This window comes from Topomyia yanbarensis, chromosome 2 (genome assembly GCF_030247195.1).
Source record: "Topomyia yanbarensis strain Yona2022 chromosome 2, ASM3024719v1, whole genome shotgun sequence".
In the NCBI taxonomy this organism is placed as follows: Eukaryota; Metazoa; Arthropoda; class Insecta; order Diptera; family Culicidae; genus Topomyia; species Topomyia yanbarensis.
In genome coordinates, this window is record NC_080671.1 from 117,346,695 (window position 1) to 117,372,051 (window position 25,357).

Here is a 25,357-nt window from a genome sequence, read left to right on the forward strand (position 1 = left end):
AAAAGGGTTTCTTCCCTGGCAGGGCCTGCCGCAGTACGCTAGATTTTATGCTATACGTTTGGAGTAGAGCTGCACAAGAGATTTAAATCAGTCGCATTCATGCATCTCTCACTACTTTAGAATTATAATTAATTCACTTTAGTCTGTTCCAAAATCTTTTATTTAGTATCCTTTCTCTTTTTTGCAGATCAAGTATAATTTTCGCGTGTACGCTCTGCTCTCAGGAATGTGCATCCTGCTGGCGGCCGTATCCTTCCCGGCAGGTCAGATGGCAGGTAGTAATGCCCGACGACGATTGCACCGACAGCTAGTTGGATCGGTGCTGAAAAACTCAATCCATTTCTTCCAAACGGTGCCCTTGGGTCGGATCATGAATAGGCTAAGCATCGATATCGGCGTGGTTGATAAGGTGGGTGCGGTTGGGTAACCGAGAGGTGATATATATGGGGAGGTGATGTAAAATTTGCACAATCTCACAACGTTATAAATCTTTGTTGTCACGGGGAAGAGGGGTCGGAAAGTTACGGATTTAATCTCGTTTCCGTCTTTGGTTTGCTCGCCCTCACAGAAAATCGCCGCAACAAGTCAGAAGCTGCTGCAATTCATTCTGCTGTGCCTTTGTGCTGTGCTCATAAATAGTGTCGTGACGCCGTATTTCATCCTGTTAACAATACCAATTTGCGGCATTTACTACGTCGTGCAGAAGTTTTACCGGTGCTCCTCCAGGTGAGTCGCTGCAATTTATGCCCGTACCATAAATGCACCAACATTTGCCTGAACGCTTTCCGTGTAGCGATGGTTGCTGGACGCGCACACGCGGGAGGTATTGCAAAGAATTTCTGAAATTTACTTCTTGATTTATCAACCGAGCGCTACGGGGTCGTGCGCTGATTTCGCTTGCATAAGTGAGATCGAAATAAACGTTTTCAGGAAGTTCTCAATTATCTCGGGATTAATAAAAAATGACGTGAAGTGATCGAAAAAGGTTGTTGGTATGATGGCTTTCTAACTGATTGGAAGTTGATTAATAAATCCATTTTCATGATTACTTGATTTCAGAAAAAAGTGCAAGGTACAGCCCAATGGGGTTATGGGAACTATTGACGTAGAACTACACAAAAATGTGGAATTGAAACGTACCATATAATTAAACGTTTACCGTTTCACTAACAACCACAGTTGCATTAAACTATATGAAATTGATAAAAAAGTGTATCTTATATTTGACAAATACTTCACAGCACTGGTTTTTCGGCAGGCACATGGTCGTCTTAAGACCACTGGGGCTGCAAGGTTCTATTGAACTAGGGAGCCCCTATAGTCTAACAGGTGTAAACAGATGTATAATAGAATAATCAATACATGATTTCCCGCATCAACCTTTTGTTCATCATGTCACTCGGGTTCAAATTGCTTCCAAGTCGTTTTAGCAAATTACCGGGTTGAAGTTTGTATGAGAAAAATTATCAAAAGATAAAAATCATGAACAGATTGTACTACTTGCTGGTGTTACACACGTAAGATGACCTTCTTAAGGGGTTATATACTAAGTTGTGGTGAAATTGTAATCTAAGTTCCTTTTTTAGTGTTTTATGTGAATTTTATTTTAATAAACGAAAGACAGCTTGTTTGTAGTACTATCGAAGTTCGAAAAAAACAAATTTAATTTAAAAAAATGTTCAAGGTTGTCGGAGTTATGACCCATCCTCCGACGCCTGTTTTATTGGCAGAGGCTTGCGGTGAATGCTTTCCAAGCCGAACCGCTCATCTGGAATCCCATGCAAAATTCTACGCGATATTCCGCGTGAAATTCCGTGTGAAATTAGGCGCGAAACTCCCCGCTAAATTCCGCACGAAATCCCGCGCGAAATTCCACGTGAAACTCCGTGTGAAATTCAGCGCGGAATTCGGCACGAAATTCTGCGCGTAATTCCGCGTGAAATTTCGTGCGAAATTCTGCGTGGAATTCCGTGCGAAATTCTTTCTGAAATTCCTTGCAAAATTCTTTGCGAAATTCCCCGCGAAATTCCGCGTGACATTCCGTCTGAAATTCCACGCAGAATTCCGCGTGAAATTAAAAAAATCATATTAATTAATTCCAGGAAATCAATAAATATAATAATATTAATAACAGATTAATGATTTTGGTATTACTTAAGAGAAAAACGCAATTTGATCCATCCAGCAGTGAGATAAAAGCTCATCATAAAATATTATCATTCTAATGTTTATCGTTTTAAAGACGTAAAAGAATCTTATTCAGTGTATTTGGATCATGGAGAAGTTTCGAATAAAAAAGTTTTCCTAACAACAACTTTTTATATATTTTTATAATTCATACTATTTGCAGTCAAAAATGCAAGTTTCTTTTTAAATAAGATTCTAAACACCATTTAAAATCAAAATTTTCTCAACAAAAATTTTCTGAGATGTTGTAGCTCTCGAGATATTTTGAATTTTATTTTAACAACACCATTATTTTATTTTATTACGACCTTTTTGTAAGTTATTCTCGTTCCCCCAACAACAACAAAAGATTTTTTAAATGGCCCATAAAATTGCCTGCAATTGCCTTTCCCTTTGATATCGAGGCGATTGTGTTCGAGAGGTCGTGTAGTCGAACTTATTTTGCGCTCTCTTCAGTATAGACGAGGAGCTTGAGTTGGACGTTTTTGTTGTCTTCAATAATTTGTAGCATCAAACTTAGTAGCGAATGCTCCGTTAGACATTTTTATTGGCCCAATTTTCTGCTCTTTGTGGTCACTTTACAGCTCAACATTACCATCTGGTCAATCTTGTTAAGGGTTTTATGGGTAGGATTGCTTCCGAAACCAATTGCTTCCGTGTTAATGGTCCACAGACATCGGCTTTTCTTTTCTTCTTCGCTTATTTCTATTGAAGCACTAGCACAATACAACCGTTATTGCTTCACAGATCGATGATTTGCAGCGTACTGACTCAGCATAGTCTGATGTAAATAGTTTAATATGTACATCCAAATTTTACTAATCAAAATTCAATCAAGTATTTATCTATGGGGGTCCTGCAATAAAGTCCTGGGGCCCGGCGCGCAAACTGCACCAATGCCGCCGATAACGACATTTTTCAACGGCGCACACCTGTGGTAATAATAATACAAATTTCGTAAAAAGCAGGCACGTAGCCAGAGGGGGGGGGGCTAGGGGGCTAAAGCCCCTCCCGAAATTTTTCAAAAATAAATTTAAATAAAAAACCGGAGACTTCTAACAAAATTTGTTGCTCATTTGGTTTGAACAAATTATTGAAAAAAAGTTGAAGAAGGCTATTTCTAACCACCGAAGGCAGTGTGCTTTATGCTTTTACTCGAGCCAGTGCGAAGCGAACGACAAAAACTGTAACATTTATATTGTGTGCCTTGTCTGAAGAATACAAGAATCTGTTACTTTAATTGTAGCTGTAGTAATCTGTCGAGATTAGTGAGTAGCAGAAGCAAGAATTGGTGCTCCAGCCAAATACGGTGATTATAAAATTATTGATGATTCGCATAGGACAGAGCATTCATAATGTCGAACATTTCCTGAAGGTGTAAATGGAGATTAGACTTTCGGAAGCCGCCTTTATCGAGTTCTACCATGGTAGGCATTTAGCGCTCAACAAATTAGCCCAGACGAAAGCAGTCATTTCGCACAACTTAAAGCACAAGGTTGTGTGTGACAATGCTATAATTAAGATCCTCCTGTATATGGACGATGAGAAAATGAATGTTCCGCTGCAAGATCGGATACCGCTTACTCGCAGATTAATGTCATATTTGGGAGAAATGGAATCTATTTGGAAGGGCAATTATTGAGGGCGAGAAGCAAGGAAGATATTCGCTGAACATAAAGGCAGCAACTACGGTGATAACACGGAAATGTACAATAGCGAGATAGAAATGAACAACTTCCCCCCTCCAAGACATAGTTGGTGAGGAAAAAAATATTTCCACGCCTCGTAAACAGGTTTCCACGTGCAATGGCTAAGCGCTTGCGCGAGATCTGTAGGACAACCATTTAATCTCGTTATATTATTTTTATAGTTTACATAAGGAAATATATAAAAGACACACGACCCCGTTTGTTATTTTTAAATGATAAGATTTTGAATTGCGCACAATTTTGAATTTCTGTATTAGGTCAGTGCACACTGTACACTCTGTTCTCTGTACTGTGCTACACAAAAAGTATTTCAATTTGTCTGAGAACGATTGAGCCGAGAAGAAATTTTTTGTTTCACGTCATTTTAACGCAATACCATTTTTATTGACGCTTCATTTCATTGTTACGAGGAATTCGTTCCGTACTAATACACTATTAATCCGTAAATCCGTGATATCTGAAACAAACGTGTAAAAGAAAATTCTTTTAAAAGTGGACCGGGTAAAAAGTGGTAAAACAATAGGTAATCACGAAGAGGGACTAAAATGTTGGGACTGATTGAATCTGTAAGCCAATAAGTTGGGATAAGAGTTTCGATTTCATGTCTTCAGTATGTGACAGTCTTTCGTTCCGTTTTTGCTCATCATGGAATAAAATGAGAGAGATAATATTAAATGAGAGAGAAAAGAGAGGAAAAAATCAACCAATAGAAATCGACCCAAGATCACTCTTCTATCTTTACTGTACACTCCACACGAGTTCTTTCCGAATTGCGCTCTGATCTTCTCTTCTCGTCTTCGTTGCGTTAGGTGCAACAACTTTAATTGAAACATTTTCCCATATAGTGGTAAAATAAACATGTAATCAGGCAAACTGTTACCGTTCGTAACATTTAATTAAAATAATAAGTACAGCTTTTGTAAACTAAAAATCCCGTTAGTAAAATTTTTATATTAGATTAAAATTTATTATAAATATTACTAAATTAAAACTATCGATAATTATCTCCGGCGAATTATAAGAAATATAACGGCCAATTTGAACACGCTACACAGCTTAGGTACTAAGTAAGGTACCGTCAAACGGGGTAACTTGCAACAGCGGGGTAACTTGCAACACTTCAACATGTTTCGATTAAGATGAATTTAACAACGCTAAGAATATTGTTTACAATTTAGCACTATAGCTGTCAAATGTTAGCATATGTTAAAAGATAATCATGTACTACCAGTCATTATTTTCGGTTTCTTTAGCGCGACAGAGTAAACTTCTTTATTTCGAGATTTTTCAATAGAAAAGAAGCTGGAATGTCGTGCTTTGCTCCACTTCAATGGAAAGAGCATATCATTTGTATCTCTTACGTACAGATCGAGTACACAATAGCAAACGTTACTGTTTGATACATGTTTGTTTACCATCTCAAATAAACACAAGATAACGACTAAACTATATTAACCACCCATGTGGGGTAACATGCAACAGTATTTTGTCTTATTGCTATTATGCCTTGAGCCAGCTGGTTGATTAGGCGTTTAAAATAACAGTCTGTATAGCATTTCAAATCACATTTTAAAGGTTTAACACACAACTAGAATATAAAAAGGCTCCGTAAATACAGAACAGTACCAGGAAGTCGTCTTGCTTCTCTAGCAGTACTAGAAATTGTTCAAATTCTATCTTCCTATACTCAACTGGATTTTTCTAGCAGAATAGTCCGATTGCTTGGAAAAGATAATCGTTGACAGTGTAAATTAATAGGTTTTATCTGCTTTCAATAATATTTTAAGACAACAAAGATATAGTATAATTTAGTTTTAGCCGTTCACTGAAACTATCCCTGGCTGCAGTGTTCCAATGGAATCTAATCATGTTCATTGCGATAACCTCAGTTCTATGGATAATGCTTGCAACTATTAGTTCTGAAATGAAGGGGTAAAGCCCCAATATTTATCCTTCCCTACTTTTGTGAGGAAATCTGGAATAAATCGATCGTTACAGCTGATCGAAATCGCTTTTGTTTGTAAACAACATGGGCATGAATTTTAAATAAAATAAAATAAAATAAAATAAAATAAAATAAAATAAAATAAAATAAAATAAAATAAAATAAAATAAAATAAAATAAAATAAAATAAAATAAAATAAAATAAAATAAAATAAAATAAAATAAAATAAAATAAAATAAAATAAAATAAAATAAAATAAAATAAAATAAAATAAAATAAAATAAAATAAAATAAAATAAAATAAAATAAAATAAAATAAAATAAAATAAAATAAAATAAAATAAAATAAAATAAAATAAAATAAAATAAAATAAAATAAAATAAAATAAAATAAAATAAAATAAAATAAAATAAAATAAAATAAAATAAAATAAAATAAAATAAAATAAAATAAAATAAAATAAAATAAAATAAAATAAAATAAAATAAAATAAAATAAAATAAAATAAAATAAAATAAAATAAAATAAAATAAAATAAAATAAAATAAAATAAAATAAAATAAAATAAAATAAAATGAAATAAAATAAAATAAAATAAAATAAAATAAAATAAAATAAAATAAAATAAAATAAAATAAAATAAAATAAAATAAAATAAAATAAAATAAAATAAAATAAAATAAAATAAAATAAAATAAAATAAAATAAAATAAAATAAAATAAAATAAAATAAAATAAAATAAAATAAAATAAAATAAAATAAAATAAAATAAAATAAAATAAAATAAAATAAAATAAAATAAAATAAAATAAAATAAAATAAAATAAAATAAAATAAAATAAAATAAAATAAAATAAAATAAAATAAAATAAAATAAAATAAAATAAAATAAAATAAAATAAAATAAAATAAAATAAAATAAAATAAAATAAAATAAAATAAAATAAAATAAAATAAAATAAAATAAAATAAAATAAAATAAAATAAAATAAAATAAAATAAAATAAAATAAAATAAAATAAAATAAAATAAAATAAAATAAAATAAAATAAAATAAAATAAAATAAAATAAAATAAAATAAAATAAAATAAAATAAAATAAAATAAAATAAAATAAAATAAAATAAAATAAAATAAAATAAAATAAAATAAAATAAAATAAAATAAAATAAAATAAAATAAAATAAAATAAAATAAAATAAAATAAAATAAAATAAAATAAAATAAAATAAAATAAAATAAAATAAAATAAAATAAAATAAAATAAAATAAAATAAAATAAAATAAAATAAAATAAAATAAAATAAAATAAAATAAAATAAAATAAAATAAAATAAAATAAAATAAAATAAAATAAAATAAAATAAAATAAAATAAAATAAAATAAAATAAAATAAAATAAAATAAAATAAAATAAAATAAAATAAAATAAAATAAAATAAAATAAAATAAAATAAAATAAAATAAAATAAAATAAAATAAAATAAAATAAAATAAAATAAAATAAAATAAAATAAAATAAAATAAAATAAAATAAAATAAAATAAAATAAAATAAAATAAAATAAAATAAAATAAAATAAAATAAAATAAAATAAAATAAAATAAAATAAAATAAAATAAAATAAAATAAAATAAAATAAAATAAAATAAAATAAAATAAAATAAAATAAAATAAAATAAAATAAAATAAAATAAAATAAAATAAAATAAAATAAAATAAAATAAAATAAAATAAAATAAAATAAAATAAAATAAAATAAAATAAAATAAAATAAAATAAAATAAAATAAAATAAAATAAAATAAAATAAAATAAAATAAAATAAAATAAAATAAAATAAAATAAAATAAAATAAAATAAAATAAAATAAAATAAAATAAAATAAAATAAAATAAAATAAAATAAAATAAAATAAAATAAAATGAAATGAAATAAAATAAAATAAAATAAAATAAAATAAAATAAAATAAAATAAAATAAAATAAAATAAAATAAAATAAAATAAAATAAAATAAATCCAATTAAAATTAATTAAACGTCCAAATTATAGTACATTTGGTCAATTGGGGTTGTCACTAAGTCTCCTGGAGGCCGGGCGCTCAGAGACCTTAAACATCTTAAATCGCGCGCGCTTGTCAGAAAATCTTTTACCTAACCCCTGTACTTACTAACATATATCCTCCTTCCGTAATATTTGAGAAGTGCGTAGTAGTCTATATGGCCTCTAGCAAAAGCAAGTATCGGACTAATATTCTTTCCCTTTCCTTCCACAATTTACGTTCGGGCCTGGCCGTTGCCGGTATTGATCAATCAACTTTAGGATTGTCAAGAATTGCACATTGAAAGATGTTTTGCTACTCCCAAGCGTAATTATCTACATATTCCCTGTGCAACTTTAGCTAGTCCAGATCGATAACGTAGCAGCAGCCATGCGTGGTCGCACAAGCTCAAGCTCAAATTATAGTACATTTGGTTGGTTTACTAGAGGTATACAAAAAATGCTGCATTAGACTTCAATGAAGTTCATGTGTTGCAAGTTACTCCATATGCGGGGTTACTTGCAACAGACATAATTTTTGGTCATCCTAAAAACAGGGAATGATACTTTGATATGATAAGTACCATTTAGTATTCTTCACACTCCCATTAGGGCCTGTACATGTTGAATATTGTTCTGGAGTATCAGCATTTTTAGTTATACCGCTTTGAAGTTGAAAAGTGTTGCAAGTAACCCCGTTTGACGGTATAGTACACACTACACTACAATAAAAACTGCTCGATAAAACGTAACGCCTGAGATAGTTCAGTGGATGACAAGAAAAATGATAGGGACAGGCGGAAAATGAGTAAGGGAGGCCGAGTACTACCGGTTTAGACCCAAGATGGTCTTTTTCTAACCGAACCTCATAAGAAGCAGTCGACGTAAAGTTAATCGGGAAGATACAAGTGAACTTTAATTGTATCCAAGTAATTATTGAAAAGTTTTATAGCACAGGTTGTTATAACTACCAATAGCTAGGAAATTGTGATAATTGCATTTAATTAATTGCAATAGCGAATCAGGTATGCTTAAATAATCCAGCATTTTTACCTTATCATGGCGACTAAAATGGTGAAGCCATAAATCTAAACTGTTCGTTCATCCGCTTATGTGTCCCATTAGGACCCGTAAATTGTACCCTGGACAAACTGCTAATCCGTCGAAATCACCAAGTCCGGCTCGGACTGCGAGATACGAAGGTGGCCTTGACGAACGCCCCTACGGTACACGTGCTTGAAGTGAACGGTTGTCGAACCTTCACAACCGTACCCGACGCCCAGCATAGCAAGAAGGTAAACTGTACAACGAACGCTCACCCACTAATCGTCGTCTACCAGAACCAACTCATCAGTCGAAGTGGCCATCAAATATCGTCCCACGAAACGGTACTGAAACCGTGATAGTCACCGAACCGGAAGGCTATCAGAGAGCAGACGCCGGCCGGCCTGCAGCACATTAAAACTTACTGACACACACAGGTAGTAAAGAAATGTATTTAATAAAATTAGGATATTGTAATCAGATCTTTGCTTACATACAACACATCCGTGAGTCCCTGATTAGCTAATCCCGTTGAATAAAGCCGACCTTGAGATATAGAGTCTCCAGCTCGAGCTAGGGCAGTTAAGAGGTCGTTGTATGACCCACCCTCACGTGACCAGCCGTGGCTTGACCAGTAGGTCGAGGGCTTAAAGAAAACCCACGCGGTCCTTCCGACTGCCACCCAAACAAAACATTACAACTTTCTTCAAGAAATCTCTTCCAATCTTGATGATGATTGAAAAAAAATCAAGAGCTAATTATTTTTATTCTTAAACAAACCTATTACTGAACAGATTAGTGTTCACATATTTGTTTAATGAATTGACAAAAAGTTTTGCAAAAGTTTCACAGGAAACGGATAATTTGCAGTAATTTAAAAACAGACAACTCTAAAATAAAGCCTCTTGCAAGTGCGATGTGTTCTCTTCCATGTGTCGGAAGCAAGTGATGCTGAAATTATTATCTATGTTTATAGTTTCTAGTTATTTTGGTGGTGTCATCAATGTTATATGTTATAATTTAACGTAAATTAGAAACATTGACTGATCAGTGCTAAGTAATTTTCTTTCGATTAGTGAATAAATTCTGAGCAGTTTCGCTCAGTAGATTAAATTCTGGGTAGTTTCCATTAGTAGATTAAATCATTGAAAAAATATATTTGACATTGTCCAAAAACCCACGAATTCCGAAATAATACCTTCAAATGTTCAAATAAAATATTTACTTAATCTAGGCTCAAGCTACAGCGGTTTTGCAAGATTGTTAAAAGTCAATAGAGCTAAGGTATTCTTGCTTTGTAGTGAAATCAGTAGTTTTTTGCACTCACTTTACATTTTGATTTTTACTATAGTTTCAGGGATTTAGGAAAATCAGTCTACGATATTTTTAATTCATAAGTACAATGTTATAAAAAGTACCTTAAAAGAAATAGATAAAAGATAGTTATTCTGAGTTGCCTGATAATATTGTCGAAGATAGTCTTTAACCCATTCCCTATGAGAGTCAAATGAAAAAACCGTTTTTGTGTTTTTCTCAGGATTGTTTTGATTACGACATGATCAGTATTATTTAAATTGAAATTTTCATTTAGTCGAGTTAACGTAAACTTCGGATGAAGTCACAGAACTAGTAATAGTAGAAAGATGCCTGATCATGAAAATAGGAGTTGAACCTATTTTCTGCATCTACAAATCGCCTGCCTTATCAGAAGATTTTAAGCAAATTTCGACATTCACTTTGTTCGGACATTCTTTACAACGGTAAACTTTGATTTCACACTGATATATTCCTATCCATGGGGACAACCTTGACGTTAGTTTCGTTCTCCTGATTAGCAAATGTGTGTAAAGTTTCGTGAGACGGGTTTTTGGATATTTTTTACTCATTCCAATTTAGCGTCCTCTACAAATTGTAAAGGTGTAGCGAATGTGTATCATTTTCAAGCAGCATAGCATGCAGTGTAGCATTTTCAAGCAGCCCTAAATACTTTGAGCTCTTGAATATTCATTTTTGTAATTAGAGAAATTTCTAACTTGTAAATTAAAAATAATCAAATTTAATTCGTCAATGCACTGTGGCCTTTCTTGTAACAGACAACATATTATTAGGGTTTTTAGTGTCTATTGTCTTAGTTTTGGAATTGTTTTCACTAAAAACTTTTCATAATTACGTTCAGTTTCCAGTGATTATTTCAAGTCATCAGAAATAATACATTTATGCTATAATTTTTAAGCCCCTCCCGAAACAAAATCCTGGCTACAGGCCTGATAAAAAGCTCTCATTGGTACGCTGAACTCTACATTTAAAAACTCTTTTTTACGTAATATTAGATTTGCGTAATTTTTTACGAACTAAATTCAAAATAATGAACTCTTTGTTTAAAAACCGAGATCGTAGAAAAAGTTTGAGTACGAACATTACCGTGCGAAGCTATACACAATTTAAAATATTCTTATCTATTTATTACTAATAAAAGTTGGATATTTTCGAAATGGGATTGACGAATAAATGACGAAAAATATATATTCTAGGCCAATTTAACATCTAAGATTGCTACTTCTGGCTTAGAAAGCTATTTATAATGTAAACAATATCGATATTTTCGGAATGGGATTGACGAGTAGATCACAGAAAGCGATGTTTTAGGCCATTTTGGAGTCCAAGATGAGAGTACATGACGGTAATCGATGGTTCAGGCCATTTTGAAATCTGAGATGGCCACTTCGGTTTAGTAAACTCTTTATAAACTCAACAATATGGATATTTTAGGGATGGAATTGTTGAGTAGATGATGGAAATCGATGTGTTAGACCATTTTGAATCCAAAATGGCGACTTCCGGTTAAGATTTTTTTTTAAAAACTCAGCGATATGAATATTTTTGGGATGGAATTGACAAGTAGATGACGAAAATCAATGTTTTTAACCATTTTTAAATTCAAGATGGTTTAGAAAACTCTTCATACACTCAACTATATGGGTATTCTCCGGATGAAATTGTTGAGTAGATGACGAAAATCGATGTATTAGACCATTTTGTAAATAAAAATGGCGACTTCCGGTATGGAAAACTCTATAACATGTAATATTACACGTCATTCATTTTACATCAGTATTCGAGTAAAAATACATTGAAGTGCATTGGTTTTCCGTTTGAAGGAACTGTAATTTTCAATCCACGTGTAAAATTAGAATAAAATTCGTTGAAGAAAGCACGACAAGTCGTGTGTATTTGTGGTGGAACTTAATTTTACATTTATATTCATGCTCCAAATATGTACATGAAAATAAACTTAAAATTACAAAATATTTTTTTCTGTGTATGGAGCAAATCTACTGGTTCTCATTTTCACGGCTAGGTGGCACTGTATGCATCAGACTATCACTGTAAGTGAAAATAAGAACGATAATTTGATTGTCTACAACTTGTTCGAAGACTGTTCGAATCAAACTTTGTTAGAAGAATTTATTAAACTTTTAACAAAGGAATGTCTGAGTCAGTTTTGTATGGGACCTGGCAGCGCATGGCAGTGTGTATCAGTACTAGATTTCCATGAACTATATTTTTCTTGTGAAATAATAGTTAGGTTTAGCTCAATAGTATGTTTAGAAGAATTTTAGGACCCTCCATGAGTAACACTCACTAAATAAGCACCGCATCCATTTACGACCTGAGAATAACTGGATTTACTTGTAGATCTTTAGACCTCCACTCCAGGAAATTCTTGGAATACCTGGATCAATTATGAACATACTCTCCTACCCACTTGAAACAGAATAGTTTTTTAGTTACATAATCATTCAATTTTGTAACCAGCTAAAATCCTATAAGAATGGGAAGAGAACTATTTTAATGAACTAATTCCCAAAAAACAAACACTTTTGCTACAAACCAATCTAATTTACGAGTCCCCGGTTTGGTTAGTAAATGGAGGTTCCAGGGTATCTGGGGAATCATTTGGTGAAGATCTGTGCAAAATTTCAAAACGATTGGGGCACTAGATTTTGATTTATGATGCACAATGCCTTTTTTCCAGGGACTTGCAAAGATTCTCTGCCACTCACTCAATTTTCAACATTCTGCGACATTTTGCAACGAAAGTTTAGAAAATATTGTTCTTATATTGCATTATTGTATGCAGGAGCGGATCCAGAAAAAAATATCGGAGGGGGTCCGAAATTTCGATTTTGAAATGTTCGTCGTACAATACTTAATATGTAATATCTTCATTTAATTAAAATCAGTTTCGGTGGTTGAATCTGGTTTGGAATTATTTTGAATATAGAACGAATTTAAAATAACTATTTTAAAACAAGAAGTTAAAAATTTTCGGGGAGGGGGTTCGGACCCCCAGGACCCTCCCTCTGGATCCGCCACTGATTGTATGGAAGTTAACTGAAAATACTAACACTCTCAGCATCGCCAAAAAAAAATTCTTCTGAGAAACGATTTTGATTTCACCTTAAATACATTACCCTCCCCCTTAAACACTTCCACACGGCTCCAATACCTAGTCTTTCATTTGAGCATGTAATTTATACTGACTATCGTTTAAACTAAGTAACTGCAATCAAAGAAATATTTCTTTAGACTGCCAGAATTTTGTTCCTCCTTTGTGGTCCCGGAGAAAACTTTCACCCTTAACTCAGTAATTAAACATCCGAGCAAAATGCAAACGAATCACACATTTCCGTGCAATAATGAATTATTGCTTATGCGAGTGCATGTGAAGCACTCTGTAATTGAAAGTTGATTAAAACTTGGATAAAAGATTATCGGTTCACACATTCGAGTGGATCCTTTGAAGACATACTATCAGAACCCCTAATTGGATCATATAAAGTTCCCTAAATCAATTTACTAGTTATTCCTGTACCGAACGAAAAGTTTTCACTTGATTTGTATTATTCTAATTGGGCTACATACGGACCAAGAGTTTTCTTTCTTGCACAACAACTTGAAACTCGTTTCCGTGTCCGACCAAGGATGAAGAGGGAATGAGTCCAGTAAGGTTTTTTCTTCCTGTTCTGCAAAAGTTTCCTTTCGGAACTGCATACACGCTCGGTGATATCTAACTCCCAGCATTATTTATACATGAATCCTTCTGATTGCCCCTCACTTTTTGCCCGTCTTATTCAGAATGCAACTTTGCTGTATAGTTTGAAGGTTCACTGCTTTTTTATTCATCCCGACGCAGATTCCGGTTGACATTGCATGTACTTTAGAATCATTTCGAATCTAAGCGTAACTGTTTGATGTTTAACCAGTGAGCGAAAGGAAGAAGTTTTTATTTTCTACAGTAATGTGTGCTGTTCGTTAGATAAATTGTACCCTAATGGAAATGTTAGCCGGAACCTTCATCTGGCGTTTATTTAGTTCAAATTGACTTCCGGTAGGTTAACTCTTTCATTATTTTCATTGCCGCACAGGGAACTCCAACGGTTGGAGAGTATAACTTATTCACCAATTATCGCACACTTTTCCGAAACCATCGATGGAGTAACGACGATACGGGCTTACCGGCAGGAGTCCCGCTTCACCGATACCCTCTTCCAGCGGATGGAGGCCAACAACGTTGCCCAGGTTATCCTGAACAGCAGCAATCGGTGGCTGGGAATTACGCTGGATTACCTCGGAGCGTTTATCGTGTTTATTGCCATAGTGAGTGGTTTGGTTACGGCTAGCTTAAAACCGGACACGACCAGTTCTTCCCTGATTGGGTTGGCCATCAACTACGCCCTATTGGTTCCGATCTACCTCAATTGGGTGGTGAAGCTGGCTGCCGAAATGGAAATGTATCTCGGGGCGGTGGAGCGAATACAGTGTTTCGTCGAGGACAGCCAGGAGCGGGTCAGGGAGCGCAACAAGGTGAAATGTGAGTATGGATCAAGGTAGTTTAATTACCTAATGTTGATTTGTGAGCTTGAAAGGTTCCAAAATAATTTGAACTTTTTAAAGTGTGTTTAGAAAAGTAATAGAAAAACTAATATTTCAACGTCATCTTACATCAATCTAATTTTCGATAACGCAACGCGATTTACGCACAAAAACATTCCATTTCAATGTAATGGCTGCTTACAATACATCTTTTTGTTGTGTACTCTACTCCCTCCCAACAGATAAACCCGTACCGATTTCGTGGCCGAAGAAAGGTGACATAGTGTTTGAAAATGTCTCGCTACGTTACGAAAGCCAAAAGGAGAACGTAATCACAAATTTGAATTTAACTATTCCCACCGGACAAAGGGTAAGTTGGCTCCAAGATGGAATTCCTCTATCCTGTTTCCCACACACACACACACACACAATACTTCGCTCTATCCGGCGCTTAAGCTTCAAATGTAGAAATAATGGAACCAACGAAAGGTCGAATGAACGAACGGGATGGATGGTTGGTAATTTCCACTAGAATGGATACAATTAATTATTTAAGTTGCTACCGGAAGCGGAGCGCCTGTTGATGCCGGAACGGAGCGTGGAACTATGCAAAACTAGTACGAGTAGGAGGAGGATGAGAAATAAGTTCTGTTGGTACAACTAGAGAGCTACAAATTTCTTCTCGTCGTGTGACCTCGAGGGTGGACGAAGAACAACTGAACTAAAAGCTGACTAGGGAGGCGGGTGTTTGTTGACACAGTTATCTACAGCTGTATTGCCTGGTTGCAACGTGGATGGCTCTGCAGGCAAACTGGAAGTTGAATGTCCATCTTTCGTTTCAAGCGGCCAGTGTTGCAATCGCAGAGAAAATTGAACTGCTGTACATTTTACTAACCAATGTTTTTAGTTCCCAAATTTGTATAAGCTCGTGAATTTTTTATCTGATCTTTCAAGATTAGTTCAGGGACGTCGACAGCCAATTTAAGTATTTTTATGTACCCTCAAACAACCATCAAATTATCGTGATAAACGAGACGTAATTATTCTTCATACCAACTCCGTAAACAAACTGCAAGAAACTTTTATTGTACTGCAAGTTGCGTTGCGATCTCTTTGACAAAACGACAGGGCAGGTACTTATCAGATTATACGAATTTCCTTAATCGGATTCACAAAGTTCACTGCTCAGCGCGCTGCTAACATTCACGATAATTAACCTGGACCCGCTGGATCCACTGCATATACATTTTGCCAATTTACTCAATAATTGTTAGATCTCAAAAATTAGTGTGTAAGTTCACTTCAGTGAAAAGACAGAGTGAACTTTTCTAATGTTGATGTATTTACCCCTTGCGTTGAGTGTTGCGTTAAACCGTGAGTTTTACGATTGATGGTGATGGTGTTAAGATCTGATACCTATCTGAAAGGCTCTGAGTTTCTGAATGGAAGTCGGAATGCTAGTGTGAAGTCAGAAAGAAAGTAGATCCGGACTCAGTCCTTTTCCTTTTCGAAGTTAATCTGGGCGGCAAACTTGAGATTGTCTAAATTACCGAGCCTTTCGGGTCCCTTGTGCCATTCAGCACCGCAACTCCATTCTCGTACCACTCAGCACCACTTACTAGTTGAGCTCCCGACGTGTTCGTGAACTACTCGGTCTAGTCACCGATGATGGACCTAGCCTACTCCGACGGAGAATTCCCTGGCGAGAGAGGTTATGCCGTAACCGAGCCAACCAACCATGCGTCGAGGTCAGTTCGGTCATTCCGGTGTTACCTGGACGTCCGGTTCGCTGGTGTCTCGACGACCCACGACTGGTGGTGTCTCGCGGTCTACTCAGTCTAGTCCCCGGCGGTGAATCTAGCTTACGCCGACGGAGAGTTCCTCGACGAAAGAAATTCTTCCGATCCGATTCTTCTTGGTTTTCGCTATATTTCTCTTGGGTCAACCTGTAGGGTACCGTGGTCGGTCCGGCGATTCCGGGTGAAACGTGGCGTCCGGTTCGTTGATGCCCCGGCTACCCATACCCGGTGCTTTAGTCTAGTCTTCGGCGGTGAATCTAGCCTATTCTAGTGGAGAGTATCTCGGTGGTGATTGCTCTCCTGAAACCGTTACTCGCTGTTCATCACGCCATTTCCGCTGTAAAGCTGTCATGATCTGCGCCACCACTCTGTTGGCCGCGTTCCGCTTGTTCACGTCGTTTATTATTCTGTAAACGACATTATCCGGGTTGATGTCCAGCGATACCGTTTCGAGCATCTTCCTGCATGTCGCTGCGAACCTCGGACATTCAAAGACCACATGCTCCGACATACTCACACTCCGGACACACACTGCTTGCCCGAATCGTTGGATATAATTCCTGAAGCAGCCGTTGCCCGACAGGAGCTGTTTCAAGTGGAAGTTCACCTCTCCCTGCTTTCAATTGACCCACGTCGACAAGTTTGGGATGAGCCGGTAGGCCCACTTTTCTTTTTCTGTATTGTCCCATTCCTGCAGCCACATCACCATCGAATCAATTCTCATCATCTTCCCCACGTTTCTGGTGTTTCTCTGATTGTAGCATTCGGTATCCTCCGCCAGGGCGATGGAGATGGAGGTCATCTCGGCGATAACGCATACTGCCTCCGACGATGTTCTGTATACACTCGCGACGCGTACGGCCATTAACCGGAACGTCCTGTTCAGCTTTTCACGGTTCCGCTTGGTTATCAGCGCTGCGCCCCAGATAGGAACCTCATATCGCAGTATCGATGATGAAACACTAGCTAGCAGACATCTTGTGCTGCTTCTTGGACCGCCGACACTTGGCATGATCCTCGCTATTGCATTTGTTGACTTCGCCGACTTTTCGCAGGCGTAGTCGACGTGGTTGTTGAAGCTTAATCGGTCGTTGAACCACTTGCTCTCCGACGTCGATCTGCATCCGCTGAACCACTTTACAATTGCTGACCAACAACACCTCCGCCTTGTGGTGAGCTATTTGCAGTTTGACCCTGTTCATCCAGCTCTCGATCGCGTCCATCGTGTCTCCGTCACCAACATCTCCACTTCTTAAAGTATCTCACCCATCGCCGTTAGTCACACCTCGTCCGCAAAACCCACAATTTTCACTTTCCTGGGCAGCCACAGTGTTAAGACCACATCGTACATCCCATTCCAAGGAGTTGGACCAAGAATGGAATCTGAGAAACGCCCGCTGTGATTCGCATTGCTTTCTGCTCTTCGTTCGTCTCGTACAGCAGCACTCTGCTCTGGATCTGGCAGAACCCTCATTCTGTGCAGCGATGGCTTCCCATCTGGCGTTTTTAAATGCATTCTTCACACCAATCCACAGTGGTCCAGATCGCTAATTTAGGAGGAATTTTTACTTTCTGACAAACCTGTATAATTTAGCCGTATCATGTCTTAGGATGAATTTGTGTACTTTAGAAGATGCTTCTTTTTATTGGAATAGTTATTAGGGTGGTTCTAATTTATCTAAAATACGAAAATAAACTTTTTACTGATGAAAGATAGAGCTCCACAGTCTTCCACAAAGTTGTAAAGTAACTTATTTTGAATAAATTTGTTGAACATATTAAAGCTCTATCTCTTTTAGTTTTTGTTATACAAGAAATTTAAAAAAAAAGATTAGGGTGTTCCTGAAAAAAACGTTTTTTTAGTATAACTTTCGTATCTTTTACTTTTTGTTAACACAACCTTTGAACAGCTTATTGAAAACTTCAAGCCGAGTATTTTTCTCCAAGACACCGAAGGTCTAACTTTTTTCTTTAAAAAGTTATGGACACTTTTCGTTAAAAAAATAGCCTATTTCAAGGCTCAATATCGCTGATGCGGGCACCTAAAATTGAATTCTGTTTCCACCACATGAAAGACCATACTTATTAGTATATTTGAGCAAAAATTGGCGAATACGATATTTTTTTAAAATTTGCAATTTAGATTTAAAGTTTGTAGTTTTGCAGGTTCAACGCATTAAAGCATTTACACACATATCGTTGTATTATGAAAAAAGCCACTTTCAAATATCATTCTCTCATCGCAGCAAGCTTTGCATAAGTGAAACGACTGTCAAAAAAGGTTTCTGATTTTATTCGTTTTAAATAAAACTAGTAAATATGGATATTAGTCGAAGAGAGTTGGCGAATTTGCTTATTGCTGGTAAAAAGACAGATGAACTGCTTAAGTTCATTACAAGTAGTAATCCAAATGTAAAATTGAGACTTGTTAGTGCTCGGAAGAAAATAAAAATCTTCATGTTGGAATTTAGAAGGTTGTGGATTCGGAGTAAGCGCACGCAAATTCGGTTTGAGCTGGAAAATTTTGTGTGGCTTGAAGGAAAGCTAAGATTCGAAGTCGAAGGTAAAGGTAAAGGCCGAAAGAGGAAACCATTTTCCGAAATATGTCGCAGAGCCAAAATAAAAAGATTAGGAAAGTTGCGCGATAAGTATTCCACGGAAGAACTTGGTTTAGCGTCAGCCGTCAACGCTAATTCTACTGGTTTCCGTTTAGTTGGCAGACAAATCGAACGATTGTCGAAAAGTCCCGTCAGATCTACCGTAGAGAATTTAGGATCTATGGCTGTCCCGATTGCAGAAGCGTTTACTGCGGAGGAGGCACTTAGATTTATTTGTGAAAATGATTTTTCTAAGGCGCAGTACCAAAACATACGCAGCTCAGTTATGCAGAAGGGTTTGGACATTTATCCCGCGTATAATAAAATAGTAGAAGAAAAGAAACTATGCTATCCGATCGGTATGTACTATTCTCAAAGATTCGTCCCTGAATCAACAATTTTTTTCAGGAATTTCTGTTCAGCCTTCTTGTGCGTATGTTCCCCTTCAAGCTCTTGTTAACCATACCGTGGAACGACTCATCTCGTTTCTGAATATTGGAGTTCTACCACTGCATCCTGAGGATAATACGTTTGTTATCTTTAAGTGGGGCTGCGATGGAAGCAGCAACCATTCCCGGTAGGCAACATTATTTTTCTTCTAAACTTTGACTGACAGTCTCTTTTCCACTTGAACATAGATACAAGCAAATGTGCGTTGACGAAGATGAAAATGGAGAACTATTCGAGTATAACGATTCGCATATATTTTCTCTATCTATAGTACCTTTACGTGTAGTTAGTCGCCGGAAAGATGAGTCAAGAGATTGCATTCTTTGGAATAATGATTTTCCATCTTCAGTATCCCTGTGCCGACCAGTAAAATTAATTTTCAAGAAGGAAAATCCTGAACTAACAAAGGATGAAGTTGCCGCGATGAACAAGCAAATCGATGAATTAGTCCCGACTATAGTACTATAGTACGACTATAGTTCAAGCTTCATATTTTCCATGGTTGATACGAAGGTAGTGAATGACGTAACAGGCACACCGTCTCAAGCGTGTTATATATGCAAACGCTCCGGAAAGCGATTGAATGATCCTTTACTGGAAGCCAGCGATCCACCGGATAGTTTATATGTTTTTTCACCTTTACATGCATTAATACGAGCAATGGAGTTACTATTGAATATTGCTTACCGTTTAGCTCTAGCAAAACCGCGTTGGCGCGTAGGCAAAAATACCAGCGAGCTTAAAGAACGACAAATAAAAATTCGACAAGCGTTACGTGACCGTTTAGGTCTTCGTATTAGCGAACCTTTGCCAGGTGGCGGAAATTCTAACGATGGTAACACAGCTCGAAAATTTTTCAGAAACCGAGATGTCGTTGCAGAAGAAACCGGGTTGGACGAAATGTTGCTAGAACGTATGTATGTTCTATTAACAATCATCAACAGCAAATTGGGAATTAACGCGGATGCTTACCGGAGTTACGCCGAAGATACACGATTGCTTTATGTACGCCTGTATGGTTGGTACGCTCTCTCACCAACCGTGCATAAACTCCTGGTCCATGGAGGAAGCATTATTCAACATAACATGCTGCCAGTAGGTATGTGCAGTGAAGAAGTTCAAGAAACCAGGAATAAAAGTATTCGCAGATTCCGAGAATTCCACGCACGCAAATTCGATCGACTCGTCAATCTTGATGACGTTTTCAAGAGACTTCTTGTTTCATCAGATCCTATAATTTCTCTTAAATGTAAACGTCGAATTCAACGAGCACCGCTGGATATACCTGAAAATGCAATGCATCTACTTTTGAATTAATTGGCATTGAATAAATTCTCCTTATATAAATCATAAATTGTTGTCATAGCCAAATTATTTTTAATGAACACATTCTGTATTGTTGATATGTAAGCAAAACAGAAAAGGAAATACAAAGGCTTTAGGCAATTTCTTTTATGTCGCTATGCGATAAAATTTAAAACTTTGGTTAGTAAATTTAAAATTACATGCTTAAAAAAAATAATATTTTCCAATTTTTGCTCAAATATACTTAAAAGTATGTTCTTTTCTATGGTTCAATCCGAACTTACTTTTATTTGCCCCAATCAGAGATAATGACATTTGAAAAAGGGCTATTTATGAGCGAAAAGTTTCCATAACTTTTGAAAGTATAAAGTTAGACTTTCAGAGTTATGAAAAAACATGGATTGAAGTTTTCTAAAAGCTGTTCAAAGGTTGTTTTAACAAAATATAAAATTTCTTTCGAACATTAACAAGTCTCAATTTTACATTTGGATTACTACTTGTAATGAACTTAAGCAGTTCATCTGTCTTTTTACCAGCAATAAGCAAATTCGCCAACTCTCTTCGACTAATATCCATATTTACTAGTTTTATTTAAAACGAATAAAATCAGAAACCTTTTTTGACAGTCGTTTCACTTATGCAAAGCTTGCTGCGATGAGAGAATGATATTTGAAAGTGGCTTTTTTCATAATACAACGATATGTGTGTAAATGCTTTAATGCGTTGAACCTGCAAAACTACAAACTTTAAATCTAAATTGCAAATTTTAAAAAAATATCGTATTCGCCAATTTTTGCTCAAATATACTAATAAGTATGGTCTTTCATGTGGTGGAAACAGAATTCAATTTTAGGTGCCCGCATCAGCGATATTGAGCCTTGAAATAGGCTATTTTTTTAACGAAAAGTGTCCATAACTTTTTAAAGAAAAAAGTTAGACCTTCGGTGTCTTGGAGAAAAATACTCGGCTTGAAGTTTTCAATAAGCTGTTCAAAGGTTGTGTTAACAAAAAGTAAAAGATACGAAAGTTATACTAAAAAAACGTTTTTTTCAGGAACACCCTAATCTTTTTTTTTAAATTTCTTGTATAACAAAAACTAAAAGAGATAGAGCTTTAATATGTTCAACAAATTTATTCAAAATAAGTTACTTTACAACTTTGTGGAAGACTGTGGAGCTCTATCTTTCATCAGTAAAAAGTTTATTTTCGTATTTTAGATAAATTAGAACCACCCTAATAACTATTCCAATAAAAAGAAGCATCTTCTAAAGTACACAAATTCATCCTAAGACATGATACGGCTAAATTATACAGGTTTGTCAGAAAGTAAAAATTCCTCCTAAATTAGCGATCTGGACCACTGTGCAATCGTGACCAGAGCGCAGTATCGATCTCCTCTACGCTTTTATTTAGATGCCTTCTCAGCAATCTCGAGCACTGTCCGAATTGCCTCCACTGTCGATGCTCTTTGCGAAATCCGAACCGCATCTTGGATAGTCCGCGCTTACCCTCCGTGCATTTCGTCAGCCTGTTAAGGATGATTCTTTCCAGGAGTTTTCCGATTGTATCCAGTAGACATATGGGTCTATACGAGGCCGGATCGCCTGGTGGCTTCCCTGGCTTCAGTAGTAACACCAGCTTCTGTACCTTTCACATTTCGAGGAAGTTGACTTCATTCAAACACTTCTGAAGCACCCTCCTGTACATGTCTGGATATGCCAGGATCGTAACTTTCAGCACCACGTTCGGTATTCCATCTGGACCGGGGGTTTTCTTTGAAGTCGAGCGCTTTGATGCATTTACGGGTTTATTGTTTAGTCGATCGTCCGTGTTTACTCCTTCTTCTTCGCCGTACGGTGTCAGTGGGCAGGTAGTTGGATCGTGTTTCGGGAAGGGACCCTCAACGATTATCTTCAACTTACCCAGACGAATTTCAGCTGGCGTCGTTGAGCTTTTCATTTTCGCCAAAACGACTCGGTACGCGTCGCCCCAAATACTAATTCTCAGCACAGCTACTTACGGCAATCTGGTTTACTAAGTTTAATCTTCCGTTTTAAATCGTCCCTAGCTTCCCGAAAAAATGTCTTGCGCTCATTTCTATCTTACTCCAATATTGCTATCTGAGCCCGCCTTCTGGCTCTAAGACAAGCTGCGCGTACCGTACTAAGCGTGTCATTCCACCAGAAAGATGGACGCCGTCTATTGCGTATTTCCAGTTTTCGCGGCATTGTGGCGTCACAAGCCGTCACAATCTTTCTTATTATATTAGCCAAATCCACGTTCTCGGTCCCGCCGTTCGGTCGCAGTACATCTACGAAGAGCTCTTTGTTGAAGGCTTTCGTCTTCCACTTTCGCTCGCTGGTCATCCTTCTTCGTGCTGCAGTAGAGTTTTGTTGACCGATACGGCAGCGAATCGCCTGGTGGTCGCTATGCGTATACGTTTTGTATACTCTCCAACCCATGTTCACCGTCAATGAAGGAGCGCAGAATGTGACGTCGATGAGATACTCCCTCCCGTCTCTTCGAAATGCGCTAACGGAACCTTCATTGCACTTCGCTAGAGCAGGATACACTCTCTTGTGTTGGTTACTGTACTGCCCCATTCCACAACCTAAGCGTTGAAATCACCATCAATGACTACCGGCTTTCGACCAATCAACTGCTTGGTTAACTGCTCCAGCATCAGGCTGAACTGCTCCACTGTCAACCGTGGAGGAGAGCAACACCTGCACTTGAAGATGCCGTTGATTTTGGCGATCACGAAGCCTTCGTAATCTGCCCATAACTTGTATCACAGCCGTTCTTGATCTATCCGCCACCCGGTTACAGGGCGGACCTCATACAGCTCTGCAATCAAAGCGACGTCACACATTGTTTCTGTCGTAGTGGATCCATCCGGGCCTTTGCAAGCCCCTACCAAATGTCCAAAGCCTGAACACTTGAAGTATTTCTCCGTTGGTTTATTCACTCGTGGGGCAATTTTCAATGCGCATCTCGACCATCCAACTGTAACTTTTCCTACCTCCAGCGCCTTGTCGGTAGCGGTTACCGGTAAACAAATCATCGCTGTCTGAGTTCCTCCGTACTCCTTCTTTAACTGGACGTCTTGTGTATCTCTCATCTTGTCTTCCGTCGTCATTCCATCCTTGCACACAATCATCATCTTCGGCTTTAAGGTTTAAACTTGTGACTTTTCATGCCTGATTCTTACCACGTTTTCCCCTTAAATCCTTTAGCTCCGGGACCTCTCTGATCTTCTTGAGCAGCGCTGCACACGTTGATGCTTTGACAAGAACTGCTTCTCACTTTGGCGCTTTCTGACAAGCCGTAGCTCTCCTTTCGACCTGCAACGGTACTCCAGTTTTCTTCTTGTTGGATGACGTCCTTTTCTGGCGAGGTTCTTGTGCTCTTTGGAGTCACGGAAACTGACGTGTTCTCCACTCCAATCAGCTTCTGCTTCCTCTGTTTCAGAGGGGCTAGGAAGACAGTAGCCTTAGCCGACGCTAATGCTCGCTCAGCTGCATCAACCCTCCTCGTTGCCGTGTCATACTCCTTCACGGCAGATACTAGCGCCTTTCGGATTCTGAGAGCCGTCTCCTTGATGTGTGTACATTAGACTGCCCAGAAAAATAATGAATTTTTGAATACGCAATCGGCCCACCCCTGAGTCGATTCCGGGTCCCACCAGGAGTACTTGCACCAAATTTGAAGCAAATCGGAGAAGTCTAGCTACCGGACCAACGTACCTGAAGTTTGTATGGGATTTTTCGACAATTTACATGGCGAAAACCCAGTAGCTCGCATTTTTGCTGCTAGGTGGCACTGCATGCATCGTATTACCACTGTAAGTGAAAATAAGAAAGATAATTTAATTGTCTACAACTTTGTCGAAGACTGCTAGTGAATCCGGCTTTGTTAAAAGAAGTTATTAAACTTTTAACGAAGTGATGTCTGAGTCAGTTTTGCATGGGGCCTAGCAGTACATGGTTGTGTATCAGTACTCGATTCCCACGAACTATGCATTTTTGTGATATAATGGTTCGGTTTAGCTCAATATCGTTAGCTCAATCGTTCGATGTTTTGTTGGATGTAGAGCTTGCAGGGCTTTGATGTCCTACACGCTACGCTAAATACCTTCTAAATTTTTATTTTGATGTAGAAGTGTATCTAACTAGTTATAAAAGCTATAAAATTTGATGGTTTGTATGGAAGGACAAACTAGTGGCATACCGGGCACAAATACCGTAAAGGGCGCAAGACTGAGACTTCGCCAGGGGCGCCAGAAGGCCACGCTACGGCTCTGTGTAGATGTACTTACCCCTTGGATTAAACACTGCATTTCGGTAATAATTTTGTAGTAATAAAACAAATTTTTCGTAGTATTAGAATAGAGTAACCCAT

General features: G+C 36.4%; 1 protein-coding gene across 4 annotated transcripts in view; it reads left to right on the plus strand.

Annotated features, from left to right (window-relative positions):
- LOC131679296 (ATP-binding cassette sub-family C member Sur) overlaps window positions 1–25,357 on the plus strand; it is a 296,617-nt gene that overhangs the window by 261,161 nt on the left and 10,099 nt on the right. For all 4 annotated transcript variants that reach the window (XM_058960005.1, XM_058960006.1, XM_058960004.1 and 1 more), the window contains exons 22-25: window positions 188–409; window positions 569–726; window positions 14,358–14,803; window positions 15,048–15,175. In XM_058960005.1, the coding sequence (XP_058815988.1) occupies window positions 188–409; window positions 569–726; window positions 14,358–14,803; window positions 15,048–15,175 (954 nt within the window). The remainder of the gene's footprint in view (window positions 1–187; window positions 410–568; window positions 727–14,357; window positions 14,804–15,047; window positions 15,176–25,357) is intronic.